The 23,217-nt window shown below is 47.1% G+C and overlaps 1 protein-coding gene across 1 annotated transcript; it reads right to left on the bottom strand.

Annotated features, from left to right (window-relative positions):
• Positions 1 to 666: 666 nt before the first annotated feature.
• LOC144728778 (protein FAM89A-like) lies at positions 667 to 23,097 on the bottom strand. Its single transcript, XM_078608418.1, has 3 exons — positions 22,267 to 23,097; positions 16,428 to 16,770; positions 667 to 6,976 (listed from the first exon to the last, which is right to left on the bottom strand). Exons 2-3 carry the CDS (start codon positions 16,704 to 16,706, stop codon positions 6,629 to 6,631), a joined length of 627 nt encoding a protein of 208 aa, XP_078464544.1. The 5' UTR covers positions 16,707 to 16,770; positions 22,267 to 23,097; the 3' UTR covers positions 667 to 6,628.
• Between the last annotated feature and the right edge of the window lie 120 nt (positions 23,098 to 23,217).

The raw sequence follows: 23,217 nt of genomic DNA, 5'->3' as shown, positions 1-23,217 counted from the left end.
TCCCAACTCCATAATGTCAGCTCTTCCTCTGCGACGGGAAAAAAGTTGCCACGATGAAAGCGTTTGTATATCTCTCCCTTTCCTCTCACCTCCGAGTCCAAGGGGCCGTCCATAAATGACGTCACGCGATTTTGGACGATTTTTGACCCCCCTGGACATATTTCCCAGTCAGCCGAGGTCAATCAAAACTGGACAGTGTCCCGTAACAATGTTCAACACATGCCAGTTCCCTTGCCTTGGTCAAACCCAGAGAGGCGTCAAACCTAAGTGCCAAAATCCTCAGTGTTGTACAAATACTAATTTACAGATACTTGATGAAGGCCTCCCAACGCGGTGCCATTTATTGGGGTTGTTTGACTATACTTCACCATGCTGGTCAGGGAGGGTGGCAACGGCTGGTTATGTTTCTCCCCGCCACGATGTAGTCATATCGGAGGGTCAAACTCGCACCACCAGGTGCATAGCTTAGTGCACTCACCACTGTGTCACATCGAAGTGTAGGGTTTAAATGTTGAATTCATGCCAAGTGAAAACACATCTATATTAGCTAAGTCTTGTGTTTGGTTTGTTTATTACAATTTTACGATCCAACTGTCTAATGCCGCAACACGCACAATATCTTCACGGACATTCATTTCAAAACAAAAAAAAGTGGACACTCAACTGTTCTTTCATCACTCATCTTTATTACCAAACTGTCAACAGGTTCCAGATCACATTGACCGCAGCAGACATTTACATTAAGCGTGTGCACTCTTCATGTTGGGATTAAATAAAATAAAAACACCGTGGTTCTCAGCAGTTAGGTTTCGGATATAAACGTTGCCGAACAGAATGTCGCCAAGAACACAAACAGGCTAAGCTGCACGTCCAATTCAGCACGACGCTTGCGCAAGGCGGCTTTGGATGAGCCTAACAGTAACAATGTGCCCACAAAAGAGCTAAACATGCGAGGTCAACTGAAATTTCCTAACATGCCCATTTTAAAACACTTGTCTCCATTTGCCACTTCGCAAAGGGTCCTTCGATGTACAAAAACCATCGCTGGGTATGGCAACTACTGGAAAGGCATCCTGGGCCACCGATTAAATATGTCAATGTCAGCAAACAACCTCCATTCGCCTTGAAACTGCATAATACTCATTACCAAAATGTATTTATTAAACAACACTTTTCGTGATACTGGGTTGGCAGAGGTGTATACGCACAACACATTAATCAATAACACCGGTGATGTTTTTGGCAATGGCCCGTTTTCTCTGCTATGAAAAAGGGCCATTACACAAAATATTACTGATAAAAAAAACTTTTATGGTATTTTTTATAGATGGAAGTGTAGAGTTGTAATTGTTTATTGGCTCATATAGAACGGATTGTTTTCCACACTTCCAAACTTTACATTTTCCAATCTGTGTTCATGTCATTTTTGTAAACAGAAAATAACAATCGATTTTCTGGAATTCACCGAGTCAAGGACAAGAGGGCAAGAACCATTTGGCCAAAAAGTTGCCCCCCATAAAGGTAATGAACGCATGCAGCAGAACACTCAACCATTTAGCAAAAGCAGCACACGAAACATGACAAGTCAGACGGTCGATAACGATAAAAAGACAAACTAAAGTGCATACCTTTAATAAGAAGGCAGCTTTACCATCTTTAGGTGTTGTTTTAAGCCCGTGAAATAGTTTCTCTAAAATGCAGGGGAGCAATTTTAAACATCGGTCCACACGAGAAGCAGCTCACAATCATTAGGAACGGCGAGAAAATCCACACGATCAAGAGGGAAAGTTGTAGAAAACACGTGGGACCCTTCTGCAGTAATAGTCAAGCCATAACAGCGGTAATGTGCATGCATCCAAAGTGCATGGTGATCACACAGGGTGGTCCGTGTATCGATACCCCACTAAAATAAGGGAGGCATAAAAGAGGAAAGTATTTTAATTCAAAGCCTCGACATATATCCCGCCATTTTCAATACAGGTACAGCCGAGATTAACTCTCCCCTCTGTGATATAGAGCAATTGGTTTCATGAATAATCAATCGCCCAGTTCATACGATGGGTTGTTGAAAACCAGTGAGGTGTCTAAACGGCTCCGTCCGTGTGTATATTGAGCTATATGCCATCCACGCACGCGTCTCTTTGAAGTTAACGTTGCATTGAATGAAATATTCCAAAGAGATAGCAGACATACCCTGTCAACAACTCATGCCATCAATAGCAAGATGCAGTCACAATGGGGAGAAGTCAACGGGCCAGGATGTATAAACCGACATAGTTTTGGCATGGCACTGTTTGCTGGTAAAACTTGAACAGTTTTTGATTATGGTTGAAAACCATGAAAATAGCCCTGATGTTCAGACATGTAGTACTGTGTACACATATACACACACACAATCAAGGACCCACTGCACAGTATTGGTCACTCCTACCCATACATATATACAAATAGAAGTACTGTACCAAATTTCGACTTTCACTGCATTTGATCCAAAATATTATAAAATGCCCTGCATAAAGAAAAAACAAAATCACTCTCTTAGATTGTCACATTAAATCAGTCCACATCGACGTTGCTGCCAAACAGTCAAGGAATTGTTTTCTTTTTAAATTACAAAATTACAATACTGAAATTAATTTACAAAATGTACACCACACATACACACAACAAAATAATTGTTACAAAAATGTTCCACAGCGGTAAACAAAATTGATGAGTTAACCAAGTCAGGGTGATTCATACCTAAGTCTCACGTTGCACAGAAAGTGCTGGAGCCGTTTCATTTCCCGACCAAATTTCCTTGGTGTATGTAAACCCCGGTAATTCCACAAGGTACCGTACTCTGGGGCTAGCAATGGTCTACTCGAAAATTACCTTGCAATCGACAACGCTTTACAAACCACGGATATTAAAAGAGCACCAGCGGACAGCCTCCAAATGTACGAGGCCGACGAGGGTACGTGCGCCTGATATATTTTGAGCGCGCATGCAGATATAATAAAAACAACAGTCACAATCACTGCAATGTACAATACGTTGAAACGAACGGGCTAGTTTATTAACCCCCCCCCCCCCCCATACTCCTTACAAACGGGTACACCACGTGGCAGCACGAACAGGTCTGCCACAGAACGTCGAACGACAGGTTGCACGTGGTGGGGTAAAGTCTGGCCAGCGTGGAAGAGTAGGCCAAATACCCCCTGGAGGCGGCTCTCCAGAGCTCACTCAAGTGGAGGCCTTCCATCGGTGGGTGACATGAGCAAGAAATGACCTTCAGTTTTTTTTTTTCAAGAAGGAAAGGAACAAGGCGATGGGTGATGGAACGCTTACAAGGGCCCCCAATGTGCGACTGGGCTTCAGAAAATAATGAGCAGGACTCAGATTGTTTGGCAGGTGATAAGCCTGGGAAAGCAGCGATTAAGGGACCCTTACGATTGAATCACAACGCTCCCCTGCCTTTACAAAACACCGCCCCCCCCCCCCCCCCATGTACCATCAGCACCCCAACAATAACAAAGTGAGTTGAAGGTCAAACGTCGACCATCTCTATATTTTCACAGTGTAACTTATAGCTGGTGAATACTCTGTTATTAAATAAATAAACAAAATATATAATATGCAAGGACCTTTTCGATAATAGAGACACTGCGTATTGAGTCAGTGCAGTTTTTGCCTGCTTAGAGAGAGTATATGTTGCATAATCAAAGTCGAGGAATCCAGAGACGTACAATGGTTTTCAAATCGTGCCACACCACAAAAATGTGGAATGGAAGCTCCACTTGCAAAGAAGAGGCTGTACGTGATGGACTCTAAATATTTGAGTACAAAAGCTTTCCAGGACACGCACGGAGTTGAATTTGGTCCTTTTGGCACTTCACCAAAATGTTACTTAACACCGAAACCCCACAAAAACTAAGAAATGTTCTCACCAAAATACGAATGATATGGCTTCACTGAAAGATCCGATTTGTTTTTGAACTGTGATGTTGTCATTAAAGCAAAGGCACGAGCCACGGTATCGCGATGTTGTTTGGCTTGTCTTGTAATGTCATCCTCACTTGGCCGCTCTGATCTGTTGGTGTTGTCTTTCGTCCTGTGTACCTACCCGGCCAAGAAACCTCAACCCATTAATCAATAACACCGTGGTCTTCATAGGGAAAAGTAGAATGACTGGCTCATGTTTTTGAGCAATGGCCCTCTGCATAGAACACCACTTCTGTGACCTCTCTCCGTGCTTCGAAGGAGGGCCATTTCATGAAACGTCACCGATTATATACTTTATTTTTGTTATTGATGAGTATTTTGTTATTTATGCTTGTGCACCACTACCCAATAAGGCAGCATCAGCATCACCAAATGATTTGTCTACTTAATCAAGGTTGCATAAAGGACAGCCAGCAAAGCAAAAGAAGAGCTTCATAGCTCATCGGATTCCTCCAGTTTAAAGCAAGATTCAGATTTTTTAAAACAAACCACAAACTGGCACTTCCTTGCATGGCTGAAACAAAGAGTTACTGCCCCAATGCTGCTCATGGCATAAAACAGAGTGATGTGGATGCAGCACCACCTATAATAATAATATACAGCATACTAGGCCATGCCTTGGATCATGGTCACAATACTCCAGGTAATTACTTTCATCAACCTTATGTTGCCAAATTTTGAAAGTCCAAATGATTCATATTCTGGACTAAAAGGGTAAGAGAATGCCGATTAGTACAAAAACGGATCGTGTTATTTGTTGAAATATTACATATATTTGTCTCGGCGTGTTTACTGTAATACAACAGCATTATTGTGCTCAAACTATAAAAGAAAACATTTGCAAACATCCCCTTTGTTAACTTAAAACGTAGGGGTAGTTACTGTATGTCGTCATGCTGGAGGGTTAATGACGAGAAGTTTGGAATAAAATCACTGCGTGGCCGAAGCCAAGAACAAATATTGAGAACTGCATTGTTGTTAATACACCACGTGATACACCGTTGGTGAGGTCACGACATGGAAATGTGAACATTTGAATCGCAAGTGAATGTGCTACCCCAGGGGCCGGCAACCTACGGTTCTTTTAGAACTGCTTCGTGACGTTATTTAATAAGAACCACATTCCAGTGTTCACATGCATTGCGACTCTTGAAATATTGAGTTATTTAGCGAATTCGAAAAAAATGGCTATACTTGTTATTTTGGTTGCCTACCCCTTTGTTACCCTCTTAGATATACATATTTGTTTATCTTGAATTTTACAAATGGAGATGTTTGTGTTGTAAAATATGGCCACTCTGCACTTGTGGCAGGTAAGTAATGAACTCTATTAGGCAATGTTCCATCTCATCTTTTTGGGGTCTGATTTGAAGGAAATGCACATGATTACATGGTAAATCTGAGAAAATTACAAGATTTTAACATTGTTTCAGCCGTCTCCCTAACGCCTAACAAAACAGTATGTGCAAGAGCACACTTCTAGTTGAAGTTTTTTTAAACACTTTATGTATGCATGGTGAACTTCTTTCGCACCGATCTACAGACTTTCCACCAATGTTGATGTATCCCTTTAAGTTATTCAACTGCATAGGTATTCGCGGATGCGAGGGATAGATCTCCGATGCGTATTCGGGTCGTACTGCATGTTGTTCGGCACAATGTCCGACGCTTGGCTCCACATACTGGGAGCCTTTTTGGGAAATGATGAACCCAAGTAGCTCCCAGCACTCGCAGCAAACACGTCGGGCATCGTGCCCTAACAACACAATGCGGTACACGTATGTATGTTGAACTTCGTTTGCACCGTATGCAGCCAACCGTGCTGATTGAAGGTGCAGTACAAAACCGAAACCACTTCAGAGTCCTTTAATTTATTTGTTATTCATAAGCAGAATTAAAATATGTGGTGGCAATAATGTTCTCTACTGCGAAAAGTAAGGTCATGCATGGTGAGACCATTTATACTGCCTTTCCACAATCGATGGGCATGCATACCCAATGAAAACAGCAAGATTCTTGTCAGTAGACGAAGTTTATCACACCTTTAATCCTTCAAATGTCCTATCAATAACTCAACAGAGATATGTCGAGGATGACTCTCCATTGCCTGTTGTTTGTTTAAGCCAGCGCTTCCATTTTGATAATTATATTAAAATGTTACCAAAGTTTTAAGGCAAATGGCAAAGTTCGCCTGCTATGCTGTATAGACGAACGCAATCTCCAATCGCTTTGAGTCTCAACTCCGATGCCATTTCACACGAAGCTGAAACACAGCTCAGCGTACGATGTCCTTTACGACAAATGTCGATTATCTTTAATTTCGGGCATGCATAATCACGCGCGCACCAGCGGTGCCCAAATCGAAAAGGTGTCTCCTTGCGACCGGAGTTTCACTGGGCACTCACCTGCCTCATAAATACAGCTTTCAAAACGAAGAGTTAATTAATTACAGCACGGCAATTTGTTTTAACGGTCTCCATGGTCTCCCTTGCATCTGGAACAACACGTGGAAGTCTCGCCGGGCCATCACAGTTTCACAACGTACGATCGAACGAACAAACGAAAATGAAACCAAGGCTGCTTTCCCCTTGGCCGGCGCATTAACAAAGCAGCGACGGGAAAATCGTTTGGGCGACGGACGGCGTTAGATGGTCATGTGGAACGAGTCTGTGAGCCACGCCCCCCGGAGCCCCATCGCCGACGACGAGAATCCAGAGTGCGCAGCCGGCGACGAAGGAGGCGTCATCGCCGACGTCGCAGCGCCGGACGAGGAGGGGGACGGGCGGGAGAGGGAGCCGTGCGGCGACGGCCGGTCCAGCTCGAAGTCGTCGTCGAAGCAGCCGTTCATGTCGAGCGAGGAGAGCGGCGCGTCGGGTGTGGAGGGCGGGCCGCACGGCCCCAGGTCCTGCACCAGCCCCTTGTACTCCTGGATGCCTTCGTGCAGCGACCACAGCTGGCACAGCAGGGACATGTCCAGCTGGCGCAGGCCCAGCTGTGCAGGGGGACACAGTCGGGACGGGGTTAATGGCTCACGGTCTCAGTGGAGTTTCACTAAAATACATTGATGTCAAATTGCCAATGCCTGTTAAACGAGGCGAGTAAGCGGACAACGCTTCCTTCAATTCAATAAAAGCATTTAGCACACATCCCATCAGCCAGCACGGCCTTATGGGAGTACAGAATGTTCAGCAGCATCGGTTTGAAACTGTGCTGGTGAACTTCCAGATGTATACAGCATAGGCAAATTCCTGTAGAGTACAGTCAAAATAATCATCAGCCATGATTCATCCACTGCTAGATTTGGTCTGCTTGAGTCGTCGCCATCTCTCACGGTCTCATGTAAGTGTGTACTGTATGTTTAATTTATTTTGCACCGTACGTAGCCAACCACACGAATCAAGAGGTGCGGGGGAAGGACAAGAAACTTAACACAAAAAGCAGTTCTAAACAAACTAGTTTTCAATCTAGGTGATTTAAAAGTTCATAGCTCCCAGCGGCTTCCTAATATCGGAAGAAAAAACGTTCCAGACGGCCGCAGGAGCGCATCTGAAAGCGCGCGATGCATTGACCGTCTTTGTTTGATGGGCCAGCCAAAAGCTGCTGCTACGAGGAGCGGCCATCTGGAACGCTCTTCCTTCTGATATTAGGAAGCCACTGGAGCTATGCACTTTAAAATCATCTAGGTTGAAAACGAATTTCTTTAGAACTGCTTTTTGTGCTTAATTTGTGACAACAATCCGTTGAGCCTCTTCACAGGAGCGGATTTCAGCATGGAGAGGGTGCATGCTTGGATTTACACCGAGACAGGTCGAGGAAAACGAAGGACTGGAGAACGTGCACACGGAAGCGACATCATATGTTGGTTGTTAAGACAACTGCGTGGAAATGAGCAGAACACATCGCTAGAAGGGATGACGGACGGGCCAGTGGTTGAGACTAACAAGACGACGTCCATCACGGAGCACAGTACAAGCTATTCGGTTCCCGCTGCGGCAGTTTTGCAAAAGAAAAAACACGTGTTTGGGTGACCGTCTGACCCCCCACGAATGCCTCTCCACCCACACTGTGAAAACTCATTCCACTTCGGTAAGGACAATCCCCACATTAACTTCTGGAATTTAAATGTTTACAAAAAAAATTCCAACGACTCATTGCACCTCAATGAGTCCATCATACCCACTTCAATCTGACATGATCTGCCACTCAACCCTATCTGTAACAAGACGCTCTGTAGATGTACACAGCCCTCTTGCCAAGCCACTGCTGGATGATAGGCTCCCAACATGGGGGTTCCTTGAGGATATTTCACTAAACTTCAATAACTCCTGAGGAAGGACAGTCAGCCCGATTTCCACTCGGCAACATGAAATCTATTTTTAAAAATGTAATTAACATGTCATTTACTGTACATTATAGCAGCATGCTCCGCATTCCAATTTCTTCACTGACCCAGGAAATTCTTCCCGAGTTTCAGGCCTTTTTTTTTTCGCGTGAGGTCACGCTTTGGTATACAGTATTTCAAATCAAACCGGGCGATTGAATTTCTTGCACACAGCAGACGGGAGCTTCTGCTGAACAAAAAATACGAAATGCTCAACGACGTCATTGAGCATCGGTGCTGGGCCGCGCGCACGGGGAAAGTCTTCCGATTCGGTAACGGTCACGATGCTCTGCAAGTATCGTGATGCGGGGAAGACGGGAAACCTGCAGCGGGCATCGTTCGGTTTAAGCAAAGACTTTGAAACGCGACAGGGCGCAGTTTGGCAGGGCGCACCTCGAGGCCTCCGTACAGTTTAGCGTGCAGAGTGGCGCCCGTCAGGTGACACTTTCCATTTTGTTTATTACTTTATTATTACTTTTATTAATTTTATTATTTTTTTTACCTACGTGACTTTACCGAAAAAACCTAAGAGTATGAATCCTTGCAGTCACGAAAGCTTCAAATCTAGAACTTTCCATTTTGTTTCCCGAGAAAATTGCCAGAATTCAGAAAAGTGGAGGGAAAGCCATTTGAAGTCAAGAGAGGCCCTACATGTGTGTGTGTCATACATTAATCTCACTTCCACTCCTGCCTGCACTTGTCTGGTTTCTCTCAACCACCTTGACCCAGTACCGCTTAAAACGAAAACAACAATGATCTCGTCGATATGACACTGTGCGTGACGTGCCTCGCGACTTATGAAGCGAAGTAAAATCCTCAATATACCCATAGGAATTTCTACCGAATCCTACAAATCCTCATAATCCGGTATAAGTTACGCGCCGCCGTCTGTTCCCGGAGACAGACAAGGCGGCGTAATTGTGTTGGCACATGTTCCCATAAAGAGAGGAGTTTTGTAAACCCTGCTCTGCGTGGTGTGTGTATATCCGAAGCACTTTTTGCACAACTACTGTTTGCCGTAACAATTAAAACCGTAAGCTCGAGTGAATGCATTTAACTGTGGCGCGTTTGTAATCATCGAAAGTGCCGAAAATAAATACCGTATTTCATTACATTAATTCGACCGAGTTGTTACATTAAGGGGCTACTTCACTGATTGAGGATGTACATTTCAGGTGCTTGAAAGATGTGCCGGTAATCGTGAGAGCAATGGTGAAGTGATTTTTGTTTTAACTCGGGCACAGCATGTCAACCAATTAGTGCTGCCATTCAGAGAGGAATCATTTTGTCCACCTTTCTTCTTGACAAGGGAGAGACTGGCCCATAAAACACCACCGCGGGTTGCCACCTTGAGTGAGCGCGTGTGGTCTCTCATCATTGCCACCAGATGTCGGTACAAATCAATTCCTGCCACCTGAACACATATGCCGATTCCCAGGCTGTGCAGGTCAATTCCAGGAAAGTGGAAAACTCTTAAGAGGGTATTTATATCGTGGAATATTTTCGATTTCTCAAATGACGCAGTTTTTGTTTAACCTCTTCTTTCTACTCTTAGGTTTTTTCATTACTGTGCTTTATTTAATTTGTTTTTGTAATTTTGGTGGCCCGAGTTACAAATGAGGCTCATGGCTGGTTTCTTGAGATCTCTCTCACCTGGTTACACAAAATCAACTTGAAACTTGAGAGTGGATATTTGGACTGGTTCAGATTTCACTCACTAATAATATCAGGCATAGCCGGGGAATCAAACTCAGGTCACTCGTTTGAGGACGCATTGCGCCAACCACCGCCACAGTATTTCAACAACAATATAATTAAAGGTTTTCATACGGTGCATATAATTTTAGCAAACAAGGCTATTACTCTACCCTGATAGCCATGGATGCTATTAATACCAGTTTGTTGGCTAATTGGGAAGGAAACAAGTTCATGGTCACAATAAATCGTAGGGAAAAAACGAATTTAAACACTAAACATTTACAGCCAGCCACCATCTCTGCATGGGCCCGCAAGCATATTCAATTGACTCCACACAAATTAGAGATGCTCACAACGTGTGCTTTAAGCCAAATGAAATTAGCTAAATTGAGCACGCGTAGGGCCGTTCGACCATCTGTTATCGTCGGACATGGCCATTCAGGCTCCAAGCAACAGATTCTATGACGGCAAGCAGTATACACTGGTTAGCGTGTTGTGCTATGAACCTGCCAGCCTGATTTGATTACCAGACACGGCTAGCATCAGTGGCGCGCGATATCTGAAACGGTGCTGCCCTCTCACCTCCTTCACCGTTTCGTTACGACCATTGAGGTTAAGCATGGTCAAAAGCCCAAATGACCAAAATGTAACGGTGAGGCCAACATCCAGTGGTGGATTGAGAATGTCTGGAATGTATTTTTTTGTTTTTTATCCTTCGCTACGCGACGTACGTTCTGCATCAATATCGCCGGGCAAAACCAAACAAATATTTCATTCTAAACAAGTTGACCTTGTAGCCCATACACAGCGGAAATGCCTCGGATATTCGAGCCGCATAAAACGAGTGAGATAAATGTACAATGCGATACGGTTTATTTGTTCATGGAAGATAGATAGGATGGGCAGAGGGAAGGAAGGAGGATGAGGTGGGGGGGGAAGGCCCGTCAGCCCGGAGGCTGGGTTACACGGGAAATTGCAGATTATGCCGAGTATAGCTCCTCACAGATTACAGCGGGCTTCCCCTTACCCACAAACTTGAATGTTTTTCAATTGAAATGTGCACAGTGTTCGCAGTAGCACATATTGGGTGGAAAATCCTTTATACCAGGGATGCAAACACGCATCATGCGTATGATGCGAGTAAAAATTAAGCATTTATTGTACATATCCGCAATATTATCCACAAATTTGCTCAAATTATAATCTGCAAAAAATTGCAGATAGTCGCAGATCAACAAGAGAATAGGGCGTGGCACGGATAACCGCGAGCAAAATTTGGGGACCCTGCAGCTCCCCCGGATAACAGGAGTTGCGGATAAGAGGAGTTGTACTGTAAATATATGTGCCCCTCTTCAGTGCCGCGCTGGCGGAGGCGACGCACCACGGGGTCACGTCCTGTAATTGAAACACGACCGCCAGCGAGCCAGACTCGCGCCCACACAGCCATGTCAGCGGCGATGGCTTCTTGCGGTTGCGGGCAGGGCAAGGGTGGTGGGGGGGTGAATGTTGTGAGATGGGGTAGGGACAGGACGTGAGTGGGGGGGTGGATCGCGTGATGTGGCAGCTGGGCACAGATGCGGGTCAGATAACAGGGCCAAACAAGAAAACCATTTACTGCATGTGTTTATAGTGCAAACAACTGGCAGCTACCACATGGCAGAGGAACCCAAGTTCCGCCACCGTTCCGGCTCTGCAGGAACAAGCTCACCCGGCAGCCAAGTTAGCCGGGCCCAGAAGAAACTCCTGCCAACCCAATGCCACATCTTTGCTGTGTATCCTGGATACAAATTCGAAACTAATAAAGTAATAAAATAACTCATTCATTCTCCGTTCCTCTCTCTCTCCTTCTAATAGACAAGTTGACTGTTAAGAAAGGAAAGCGGGCTTGGGTAGGGCAAGAGACGGAGGATGGGGTGGGCAGTCCAAGGAGGGAAACACATTTTAGCGGTCCTCCATCCGCAGAGATGGGAGCGTTGAGATCCGCTCGCGTGCATCGCAGGATCGTCGAGAGAAATCGACGGCTTGGGGAGCCCTCCGTGGAGGAGTGGATTGGTCACGGCTACCCAGTAAACATGGAACGCTGGGCCAACGATAGTCCAACGGTTCCAACTACATGCCAACGTGTGCTCAATGTTGCATGCTTATCAAGTAACGATGATAAATTAAAACCAACATTTCTGCAGATCAGTAAACGGTACTGTTTGAAGTTGTACGTACATCTGTCAACTGAATGTCAATCAATTTGATCTGGCACATTCATTGTTTGGAAAACGACACCAAATAGGTGGTATCTTAAAAATATCGATGTAACGATTCATTGAGTAGAATCAACAGCTATGGTCACGTTACAAACATTACAATTATGTCTAAGAAGCAAACGTATGCTTTAGGAAAACTAGATGCAAAATTAATCGAATGTACCCTTGAGCTAATAAGAACGAGAGAACACACGAGACGTGACGTTACAGATGGATACTATGTGGCATGCAGTACTAATGGTAAATTCGGCACAAACAATACCAATAAAACATTTTTTTTGTAAAGTTTAATTAAAGCTCGACTCCAAATCAAGATATTTAAGGTTCAGCTTGTGCGATTTCTGTCCAAACTTCTATCAACGCAGTTTGAAATTCACTCGTACGCGGCTGGGCAGTCGTACGTCGGACACCACTGTGTGTGTACTGCGTGCGCCACGCTGACTCGCCCCGACTGGACATCTGTGAAAAAAAAGCTTTGTAGCTCATCGGATTCCTCCTGCAGTCCAAATAAAGATTGCGATTCTGGCGGGCAGCCGTCTCGTGCGCCATTCTTGTTTAATCGCGTAAAGCACGGGGAAACTAGTACCAGGGCATCGAATTATTGCACGCACAATTAAAATGCGCAAGCAAGCGTGTCTTGGTTTAATGCCTGCCAATAGTCCGAGACAGATGGAAACAGATGGAGATCAATCCACTTGCTCTTCTGTCCTCTCCTGGCGAGCCAGGGTATGGTGACATCGACGGCCAAAGGGGAGTTGTGGCATGACATTTGTGCGATCCGCCAAACTCTCGCTGCCACGGTGCCGGGCTATGGGCACGCCGCGCCGCCGACGACAAGCCAACGAAATAAAAACGAAGCCACTGTGCCGGCGGAGGACGGGGACACTGTACGCGTTGGGGAGAGATTTCCCTAAAACCGACACCCCCCCCCCCTCCTAGCCACGAATTGGCGTTGTGAAACCGACACACGAAGACGTCGACACGACCGACGGCGTTCACAGCCTATTGGACGTGGGACTTTTCTGCCTTATGAAACCATTACCATTCACACCACCGCCACCAAATGACCTCCGACGTTTTTTTTACTCACGAAATGACGAGGGCTGCGCACTTACAGCCAAGACTGCAGCGCCACGACACCGACATTACCAGCGGAAGAATTTAAAATAGACTACATTACTTTTTTATGCAACATATTTGCTAACGTGTCATCTATATTTAAGAGATATGATATTACATTGGAATATGTGAACGTAAATTAAGTCACCACTATTACTATCACCGCGTCCTTTATCGCCTCGGGAAAGCCTCGCTGAGCCTCAACTCTTTTTTCAGGAGGGTATTGCTAAATTCTGGATAAAGCTACATATCGATGTTGACATAAAAGGACATGGAAGATGAAAACAAACAACAGTTATTGCACACTATGGCACGAAACAGCGGTGCTTATTTCAAGTAAAAAAATGCGTCATTATATTTCTAAACTTTATTGCCTCCCTTGTGAAATAGTCTGATCTCATTGGGCTCTTGCATGGTGACAGCCTTTGTGCATGTGCGTAGGGTCCGCTTGCGTACGCCTGCGTGTAGGTGAAGCGGTGGTGTAGTGGTTAACACACAGCACTGCCAACCCCCGTGACCCGAGTTCTTTCCCCGCTCACGACGAACATCGGTGGGAAACATGGGAACAGAATGCTGGGCTTTCCCTCACGCAACTCGGCCTTGAACGAGTGCCTGGACCGGTGCGTAAAGATCAGCGGTGCGAGCCACGCCACCGCTTCTTGAACCGTGCCGTCGTTCATTCGGTCCTCGCCGACAGCACTTGCCCCAACAATGTGCCGAGGCCACGGCGGGAGATCTTTGTCTGTAACACCTCCGCCTCCGCGTGGGAACGGGCAGAGTGCTATTATCTTCGCAGTCTCTTATATCGCGCAGAGTGACGACAAAAAGAAATCTAGCGCTGGCCAAAGCTAACCAGACATTGCCAACGCAAGCAAAAGCCCCCACCCCCCCCCCGCCCCCACACATTTCTACAGGTGTCACGGTTTTTTCTCTCCAAACAATGAACTGAAGACGATGTACACCACCATCACTACACCAGTGTCAATGCGTCCGAGGCAGACAAAGCGTTTACAGGTGCATGCACGCGCGCGCTTCCTCGGGCGCTCCGTCTGGGTCTTGTTCCCCGCCGTGCGCACCGCCGCGAGTCGAAGGAGACCGTTTGTAAATCACCGACGATCTCTAGGACGCTGCTGCGGCGGCTTTAAAAGCCGATTATTTCGAGACTATTCGAACACAGTCCTGTGGCGCATACGCGACAATGCGGTTATTGTTCGTGTGGAGAGGCCGATGTGGAAAGTGCGAATGTCCTCGAGCTGTCCCGGCTGTAACAAGAGGCTTGAATCCCGCACCCCCCCCCCCCCCCGAGATACGCGATGCCATCTGTCACCTCCGGGTTTCCCGCAGCCCCCAACCGAACCCCCACCAACCACAGGCCAAGCAAAACCCATAAAGTGGCGTCTTCTTCGTCTTTTTCTTCTCGCGCAGTTCGTAAATCAAGTCGCCAAAACCACCGCCAACTTTTCAAACGGTACTGACAATAGGTTGGACGGACGACGGACGGGACAATTAAAAGTGTGTTTTGTTGTTTTTGTTTGGGGACAAATGAAAGGAACCGCAGAGAGAGAAAGTCCGAACAGAGAATGGGCTTGACGACATAAGAGACCGGTGCCAAAAAGATGTTGCACCCTACTTGAGCATATTTGGCGCTACAACACAGAGGAAAGTGGACAAACAACAAAAGACTCAAACGTGCAGCGGTCACCCACTAACGGGGCTATCTGCCCCATGGATCGTGATCGTGACGGCGGTTGATGGCGATCCACACACGGGCGCACCATCCGCCAACCGGGATGATGAGGGGGGCTGTTTTGTTGCCGCGCTCGCTACTGTACATCCCCTAATCGGTTGACCCGCGCGGCAGCTGTTGGCCTCTCACGCCGAGCGCCCTGCAACGTCGGCGGCCTTCTGCCAATTGCGCTGCTGAATTATTCAGTCGCACGCTCGCACGCTCGCACGCTCGGCCACGTGCACGCGACGGTCTCTGCAATTAAAGATCAGTACCTGCGTACAAATAGGAGGGCGATTTTATTACACACAATGGCCAATACAACGGTCTTACGTTGCGCGTTGGCGTGGCGCGTACGCACGTAAGAACGCGTTGGAGGCATTATAGCAATTGTCGGATTATTCTGAAAATCCTGGTCATGTCAATTATATTTCCGATGATTAGAAATTGTGATGTCACCAAGAGTGACATCACTTTCATGGTGTCGCATCTGTGCCTTTCCAGCCAAAAGTGGCGTCACATGATGTCACTTTTTCCTTAATTAAATTTTAAAAATATAGTTTTTCTGTTGGGTCTTTACATCAAGATGTAAATGTCGGGGATGAATATGAAGTTATTACATTTAGTGCATAGAGAACAACAATTAACAGCATTTAATCAGTTTAAATACCAAAATATGAAAACATGCAATGAATCCGAAATTTGGCCTTAAAACCGCAGCAAGTCACATGACATCCGGTGACATCACTTTTGTTAACACGGAGTCGCATTCCATTATCACGTAATGGGAATCATCCAAACGCCTGAAAGCCGAGTGAATGCATTATAAGGTCATCATGCTCATTACACACAAAGTGCTTGCCACAATCAACCACAATATTTTGATGATCTCGTCAAGGAGTATAAACCATCACGCGAACTCCGCTCATCCTCACAGCAGCAGCTTTTGGCTAACCATCGATCAAAGATGGTCACCACAACCGCGCGCTTTAAGGTGTGCTTCAACGACGCCTGAAATGTTCTTCCTTCCGATATTAGGTAGCCACTGAAGCTACGCAATTTTAAATCATCTAGATTGAAGACTCATTTTGTTAGAAATCCTTTTTGTGCTTAGTTTGTTGCCTTCCCCCACGCCTCTGATTTGCACGGTTGGCTATGTACGGTGCAAAAGAAGTTCAACACGTACATACAAAGCAATCCAAACAAGTGCTGAACAAATCAAAAGGACGCGAAATCGGAAACCGATCCCCCGTGTACATACCATCTCCTTGCGGAGCAGAGCCAGCGCCAACTCCATGTTGCCGGGACGTCCGGCGAGCAGGCGAGAGTCTCCCGCGGTGCCGCCCCCGCCGCCCCCGCCGCCACGCCGGGCCCGGCTCAGGTCGTCCTGGATCATGGAGCGCTTGGTGCACATGCGCTCGAGGTCACGCCACGAGCCCCCGCTCGAGTTGAGGAGGCCGCTGAGGCTCTTGGGCAGCGGGGGCAGCCCGTCGAGGCGGGCTGGCACCATCAGCTGCGGCCGGGTGCTGCGTCCGTTCATGGCGCCGCCCGGCCCTGCGGGTAGGGGCCCGCAATGCGCCCGAGTCTGCGCCCCCAGCACCACTCTGTAGGGGAGGGGGGGGGGGAGGACGCGGCGCGTTGTTTTTACACGTCGCGCAGAACGCTCGTGAGCGTCGTCGGCCACACGACGGGCCGGACGCAGCGCGCCTTGAGGCTCAAGCGAGCCTCTCCTCGGGATTGACCAGGTTGTACCGCGGGGGGATTTTTCTTTTGGTCCGACGTTTCGCTCCACCGGCTCGGAGCTTCTTCGCAGGCTGAAATGTCGGACATTACGCCCAACAACAAGCGGTAACAACCCCAAAACGATATTCAAGAGCTCTAGCGCACAACCGCGGAAACCTCTGGAGGTATAGGGCGGTATTGTTATAGAAGTGACAAACGATTTGTGCACGTACATATACAGTCCTGTTGTCAACGTACTGCTGAATGAGGACTTCCCCACATCGTGTGGATCGTGGGAGTTATTTGACCATACTTCACTATACTGGTCAGTGTGAATTGGCAGAGTGCACAAACTTAGAAACACGGTACCGTACAACAATGTCATCTGCTGCACTGTCTTCTGGTGACAATGTCGTCCTGCAAAGGAGTGTGCTGCGGCAGAGAGGTGCAACATGTCCCTGGACGAAAAAATGTTGGATAACACTCATCACCTTTGGGGGTCCCGAACCAGAATTGGTAATTCCACGTGCACATGGCCAGAGATAATGTCCCAGTGAACATGGAACGTTGAGCCAACATTTGTCCAACCACATGCCATGGTTGACCCAACGTTGCACGTTTACTTGGACATCAACAAGCCTCGTGGCTGTTGTTACGTATCAAATGGGAGCGATGGTTCACGCCTGTAATCCAGCACTTTGGAGGCAAGTGCTATTGGGTCTGAAGAGATTTTGTGAGAATACTAAGCCTGCTAGGCTCAGCGGTGGCCAGAAAGACATCGGTACAGTGGACCAGCCTAGGCGGAGCTTTGAGTGTTGGGATTACCACCCTATGTGCGTGTGGGGTTTCTCCAGGTACCCTTTGGTTTCCTACCAAATGCCAAATAACCTAATATGCAGGATCCTCCTGAGAAACGGCATATTGAGACTCAGGAGGCGCTGATCTGGATTAAAGGACATTTTTGCTCCGTAATTAATATAACTGGTCCGATTGGCTCACAAGTGACGACATCACATTTATCCCTCGATTTAAGAAGGAAACAGGAGGATTTCACCACAAATCTGGCTGTCGCCTGACGATGCTAGAAGTAATTACTGGCGAAACATCATACTCGAATTGTAAATGTTGTGGATTTACTCGCCAACACACCGGTGTGCTGTACTAGTGACGAATTGGCCTCGTTCTGTTTACGTGACAAACCTTACCAGTTGGCTGTTGTGTGGTGGCGGGTTTAACGACACATTCATATTTACGCGATCCAACTCAAAAACCTCTATTATGGGTGACTGATTTGCCAAGGCAGAAATATACAATCCATATGCTGGATGTCAATGAAGGTAAATTTCATTGCCGTATTGATTGGTAAATGTCTGTATGATGTAATTAAAAATACAGAACTGTATATGCAAAAAAAAACTGTTACAGCAAATGATCGGTAAGTCGCGTGTGATGAGATAAAGTGTTACCCACGCTTCATCCAAGACTTCTGGCCAGTGCGGACGTGTAGGCAAACATACCACGCTAAGAATCTTGATTTAGTTTGGAGGAATTCGACGAGCTTCAAAACTCTTGTTCGCAGATGTCCAGGGATTCTCCCGAGTCTGGATAGTCACTGTCCGATGGACTAGGAACATCTGTTTTATTTTGTGCTGAGCAACTCCAGGGCTCAAAAGTGCATTTTACCCACGACAATAAACATCCAAGGACAATCTTTGCAGAGAGAGAGAGAGAGAAAGGAAGGGGGTAGGAGAGAAAAAGTTGCGTGAGTAGAGAGGGGAGAGAGAGTGAGAGATATAGAGTGGAGTAAAATAGATCGAGAGAGAGAGGGGGGGGGAGATAGTGAGAGATATAGAGTGGAGTAAGAGATAGGGGAGCGAGAGAGAGGGGGGGGAAGAATAAGAAGATATTTTAGATGAACGAAGCAAAGTGCCGACTACACCGAGCATCTTAAAGAGAAGAAAAAAAAAGAAAAAGACAAAAAAAAGAAAAGTGAGAGAGAGAAAGCCTCTCGAGTCTTGGGATGGTGGTAGAGGCGCAATGCATTATGCCCCATATGTACGCCGAATCCAACTGGCCGCATTCACCTGCAGTTTAACCACATTGCAAAGCTGACCCCCTTTGTGTTCACGTCCCTTTGTCTCCATTGTGCACAGCAGCTGTCTGCAGCCTGCAGCCAAATGCTCGTCGACTCTATACAGTTCGGCTTTATACCAGCAGCTATATCACAGTCGTCGCCTATGGACCACACACAACCACGCTCTCCTACCCCATGACCTTATATGACCATGCCATGCGGTGAACCCTATAACATTTGTACGAATGCACCGCGCGCGAGTAAATGGTAACGGCGCAGCCCTGCAATTGCTTGCTCACGATCACTGCTGGCGGAAGGGTCTCCACTACAGGGAGCTCTGAAGAGCCGCTCTCGAAGGTATTTGGCCTACTCTTCCACGCGCATGTACACATCCTAATAAAGTGCCCAACCGGGTTACACGAATCGATGCTGTTACAATGTTGTATGACGGGTGTAGGGGTGGAGCGGTGGTGCAGTGGTTAGCACACAACGGTAATTGGCGAGCGACATACGAAACGGTCCTGGGTCACCCCCTTCACCAATCCGCATCGCCCAGCGTGGTGAAGTATGGTGAAACCACTCCCATGAACATTACAGCATGGGGAGACCTTCATCCAGCAGAGGATTGACAAAGGTCTGCACATCATTATTGTTGTTACAACTACTGCGATACGACCGGAGCGCGTATGTTTTCCTATTCACATTTAATCGCATGGAACACGATACATCGGTAAAAACAGCCTCGGCTTATCTGACAGCCATGTAGTTATTAAGCAATATTTAAGTAACCGCTTTACTGTAATTTAATACCCTCCCTGGACTTACTTCCTTCCCCTCTACCTCCCTCGTCTCATGTAGCTCTATTCCCCTCTCTCTCTCTGCGTTCTGCTCCAGCAAACCAAGCCCTTGCGTCCGAGCCTCCAGGCAACCTCTGCTGAATGGGAGGTTGCCCCTTCTCTGCTGCTCTCTCTCGAAGACTGAAATTCCATCTCGCTGGTTGCCAGGGCTGTTGAGACCCTCCCCAGTGTCCAATTCTGGCTGAAAATCATCATCATCATCTTCTTCTTCGCTTCCTTTGACTCTCCATCCGTGCTGCGTGCTTTCATTCAAACATCGAGTTATCACTAATTGCATTCATCGCACTTTCTCGTATCTCATCCCTTATTTATTGGCCTCCAAAATACAAAATATTATTTTTAAATCCCTCCGAGTCAAACTCCGTTAAGATTGGCGTCTGCTCATTTGCAGAGCATCAATTATGTCCATACACACATTTAAACAAATTGTGAATTGTTTATTATTGTAATGAAATCGGGGGACGAATGTCCCCCCCTGCTTATAAACATCAATCTCCAAATAAACAGCAATGCTGGGACATTCTGCAACGTGAAAGCATTAAACTATAATAGAGTAGCACAGAGTAATGAATGCATTTGATCTCCCAAGCAGAGTAATGTGCACGTGAGGTGGCCAGGAATTGGACCATATATGGTGCTACAGCGGTGGATTGTTTAATTTATTGCCGTGTGGAACTTTTGAGCGTTACCCAACCATACGTGTGGGTCATCCCCAGGCTCTCTAGTTTCTTTCCACTTGACACTCATTCAAAAAATGTGCTCCATATCACAATATGGCAGGACTCTCCTGGAAGAGTGTCTTGAGATTCAGGGAGGCTTTCTTTGCAAAAATAATGGACATTATTATAAGTGATATAATCATCAATTACCCATCAAACTTATGGATGATGGCCACCGTAAGTATTTGCCATCCTGTGATGCCGCAATAACCGTCACGCCTGCAAGTAAGGAGCTGATATGATCGCTCCATCTCCAGGGTGGTGGTCCTATTGGGCAGATTCCCTTCCTCTGGCTTCCATACCACCAATAGTCGTGTCCACGGGATATCATATCCACTCGCAACTCATGTGTCCTGCCCAAGATCGCTTACCTGTCTTAACAGTGAACAATGTCTCCAATTCGGCTGTGTTTTCTGACCCATGTGTTCGTCTGTCTGTGTCTCAGTGTAATTCCCAGTAAAAATAAATAAATCTCCATGCTTCTGTGCAGGCTTTTCAGGGTTTGCTTCCTGCTGTCAAATTCTATGTTTCTGATCCATATGGCAAACGTTCGACTTGAAGCACACTTAGGTATATTGATTTTCATCACCACGTTCAATTTTGCAAATGCACATCAGCCTGCTCTTCTTTGCATATTTAAAGTCATTATTTTCATCCTGGTCCACATTCAATAATTGCCCAAAGTATACATCATCAGTTTCGTTCCCCAGCAATATCCAGACATCAATGAATTACTTTTTGTCCAGCAGAAGAATTATTATGACTACTCAATCTCAACTCCATCAAAACAAGCTTCGGTTTAAAAAAAAAAATGCCCCGTGTTTTGGCATCTTTGCATCAGCTGGCACACACACAAACAGACACAACAGGGCTCTCTTCGGCTTGGACAGATGACAATCCATGAAAAGTGGTAAGAGAGGTTAAGGTGCAGCCCTGCAATTGCTAGCTCATGCCACTCATGGCAGAAGGAGCCTAATCTACCATGCTGGCCAGACGTATCAGAGAAGCCGTGGGAGTACAAAGACAAAGATCCACCGTATAGCCTTAAACAGAACTGTTGGGGCAAGTGCTGTTAGCGAGCACCTATGAAGGCCGGCACGGCACACGAGAGGGTGGGTGGGTGGCAAGCACCACGCCCATGGGAGTACCCACACTTCACCCCACCACACGCCACCTGCCGATAGACTCAATGAGGTGTACCCCATTAATACCGATTGAGATGTAGGGGCCGGGGGGATTTAAAACTCACTGCCCCCTTCCACCCGTAATTTACAGCTATTGTTGGGGGGCTGCGTCTTATAATCCGGTAGATGTGTGCGCCAGCCAGATGTATCCACTCTCATTGACACACCGGGCACACGTTCGGAGTGAGACTTACTCTCTGCAGCGTCCAATAATCCCGTGATTCGTTATCCGCGAAACTGGTATTTCGAAGACAACCTCAATACTGTAACCACAGTAAATACGCAATCAACCTTTTTCCCATTTATATCTCTCTCTAAAAAAGCACGTTAGTATGTTTGTTTCACACACATCTCATCAGCCAGACGGCCTTTGGGTGTGGGTATTGCACACACACACATAATTTCAACAGCACCCATTCTGCGGAACCGGCTTCCACGTCTCGCGTCTCATCAGCAGTCAACCAAAGCCACCGCCGGCGAAACTCGAGTCGTGAGACGCACGTGTCGTGCGAGTGGCTCTGTGTGGCTCTGTGTGGGCTCTCACCGTCTCTCCCCGATGACGGTGGTCCTCGTGTCTCTCCTCGTCTCCTCCGTGTTTGCCTCCTTTTGTGTTGTTGTTGTTGTTGTCGTCCACGTGCGAGACGAGGACGGAACGGAGAGGGCCCGGCTCGCCACTCCACGCCACTGGCCAGTGACAATGATGCCGCTGCTGATGGTGCTGGTGGTGGTGCTGGTGGTCGTGATGGTGCTGGTGGTCGTGATGGTGCTGGTGATAGTGCTGGTGGTCGTGATGGTGGTGGTGCTGATGGTGGTGGTGATGCTATCACTGCAACGCGCGTTCGCTACAAAGGGGCGTCTCGCGCTGCGTTGCTGCGGCGTGGGTTGTGGGAGCCGCTTGTGAATGTGGCCACGTCGTCGTCTTCTTGTTGATGATGTTGTTGTTGTCGCCAAGTCAAACGCGGTTCGGAACCCCAACGACAGCCGATGGGCCCGAGGCTGGCGACTTCTTCGTGATGAGGAGTGTGCCGGGACAGACAGACAGACAGCCAGAGAGAGAGAGACGGGGCGGGGTAGATACGCGTACAGCAACTGAACACAAAGCTTTCGTCTTGCCCTATTCCCGCATTACAATCTAGCCCGAGCCGTCGGCTTCAGAGACATTAACGTGAACGCATGGCGTGCGCTGGTGATGATGATGGTGGTGACACATGGAGCATTGTAGGCACACAGCCGACTCCACCGCATCTAACGGTGGAAGTGTGAGACCCAGAGCACAGCCAATGCCTCTTCGTGTCTCTCTCTCTCCTCTCTCTCGCCCCGCAATAAGCACACTCCAGCTGCCAACTGCTGCCCGCGATTGGATGGAAGAGCCCAGCCCGGGACGCGACTGGAATCATTCCCGCCCACTTCCACGCGTGGAAGAGGAGGAGGAGGAGCGAACGCCGTGGTAGAGAGACCAAAGGCCAGCCCCATCCATACATTTGCATGGGTTCCA

The sequence above is a fragment of the Lampetra planeri genome, chromosome 30 (assembly GCF_965212315.1).
Source record: "Lampetra planeri chromosome 30, kcLamPlan1.2.h2, whole genome shotgun sequence".
NCBI lineage: Eukaryota > Metazoa > Chordata > Hyperoartia > Petromyzontiformes > Petromyzontidae > Lampetra > Lampetra planeri.
This window is presented reverse-complemented; position numbering and strand designations above follow the sequence as displayed.

Coding starts and splice junctions, on each gene's coding strand:
- LOC144728778 (XM_078608418.1), bottom strand. CDS start 16,706: ATGAACGGACGCAGCACCCGGCCGCAGCTGATGGTGCCAGCCCGCCTC. Junction 6,977..16,427: donor CTCTGCTCCGCAAGGAGATG/GTATGTACACGG, acceptor CCCCCTGCACAG/CTGGGCCTGCGCCAGCTGGA.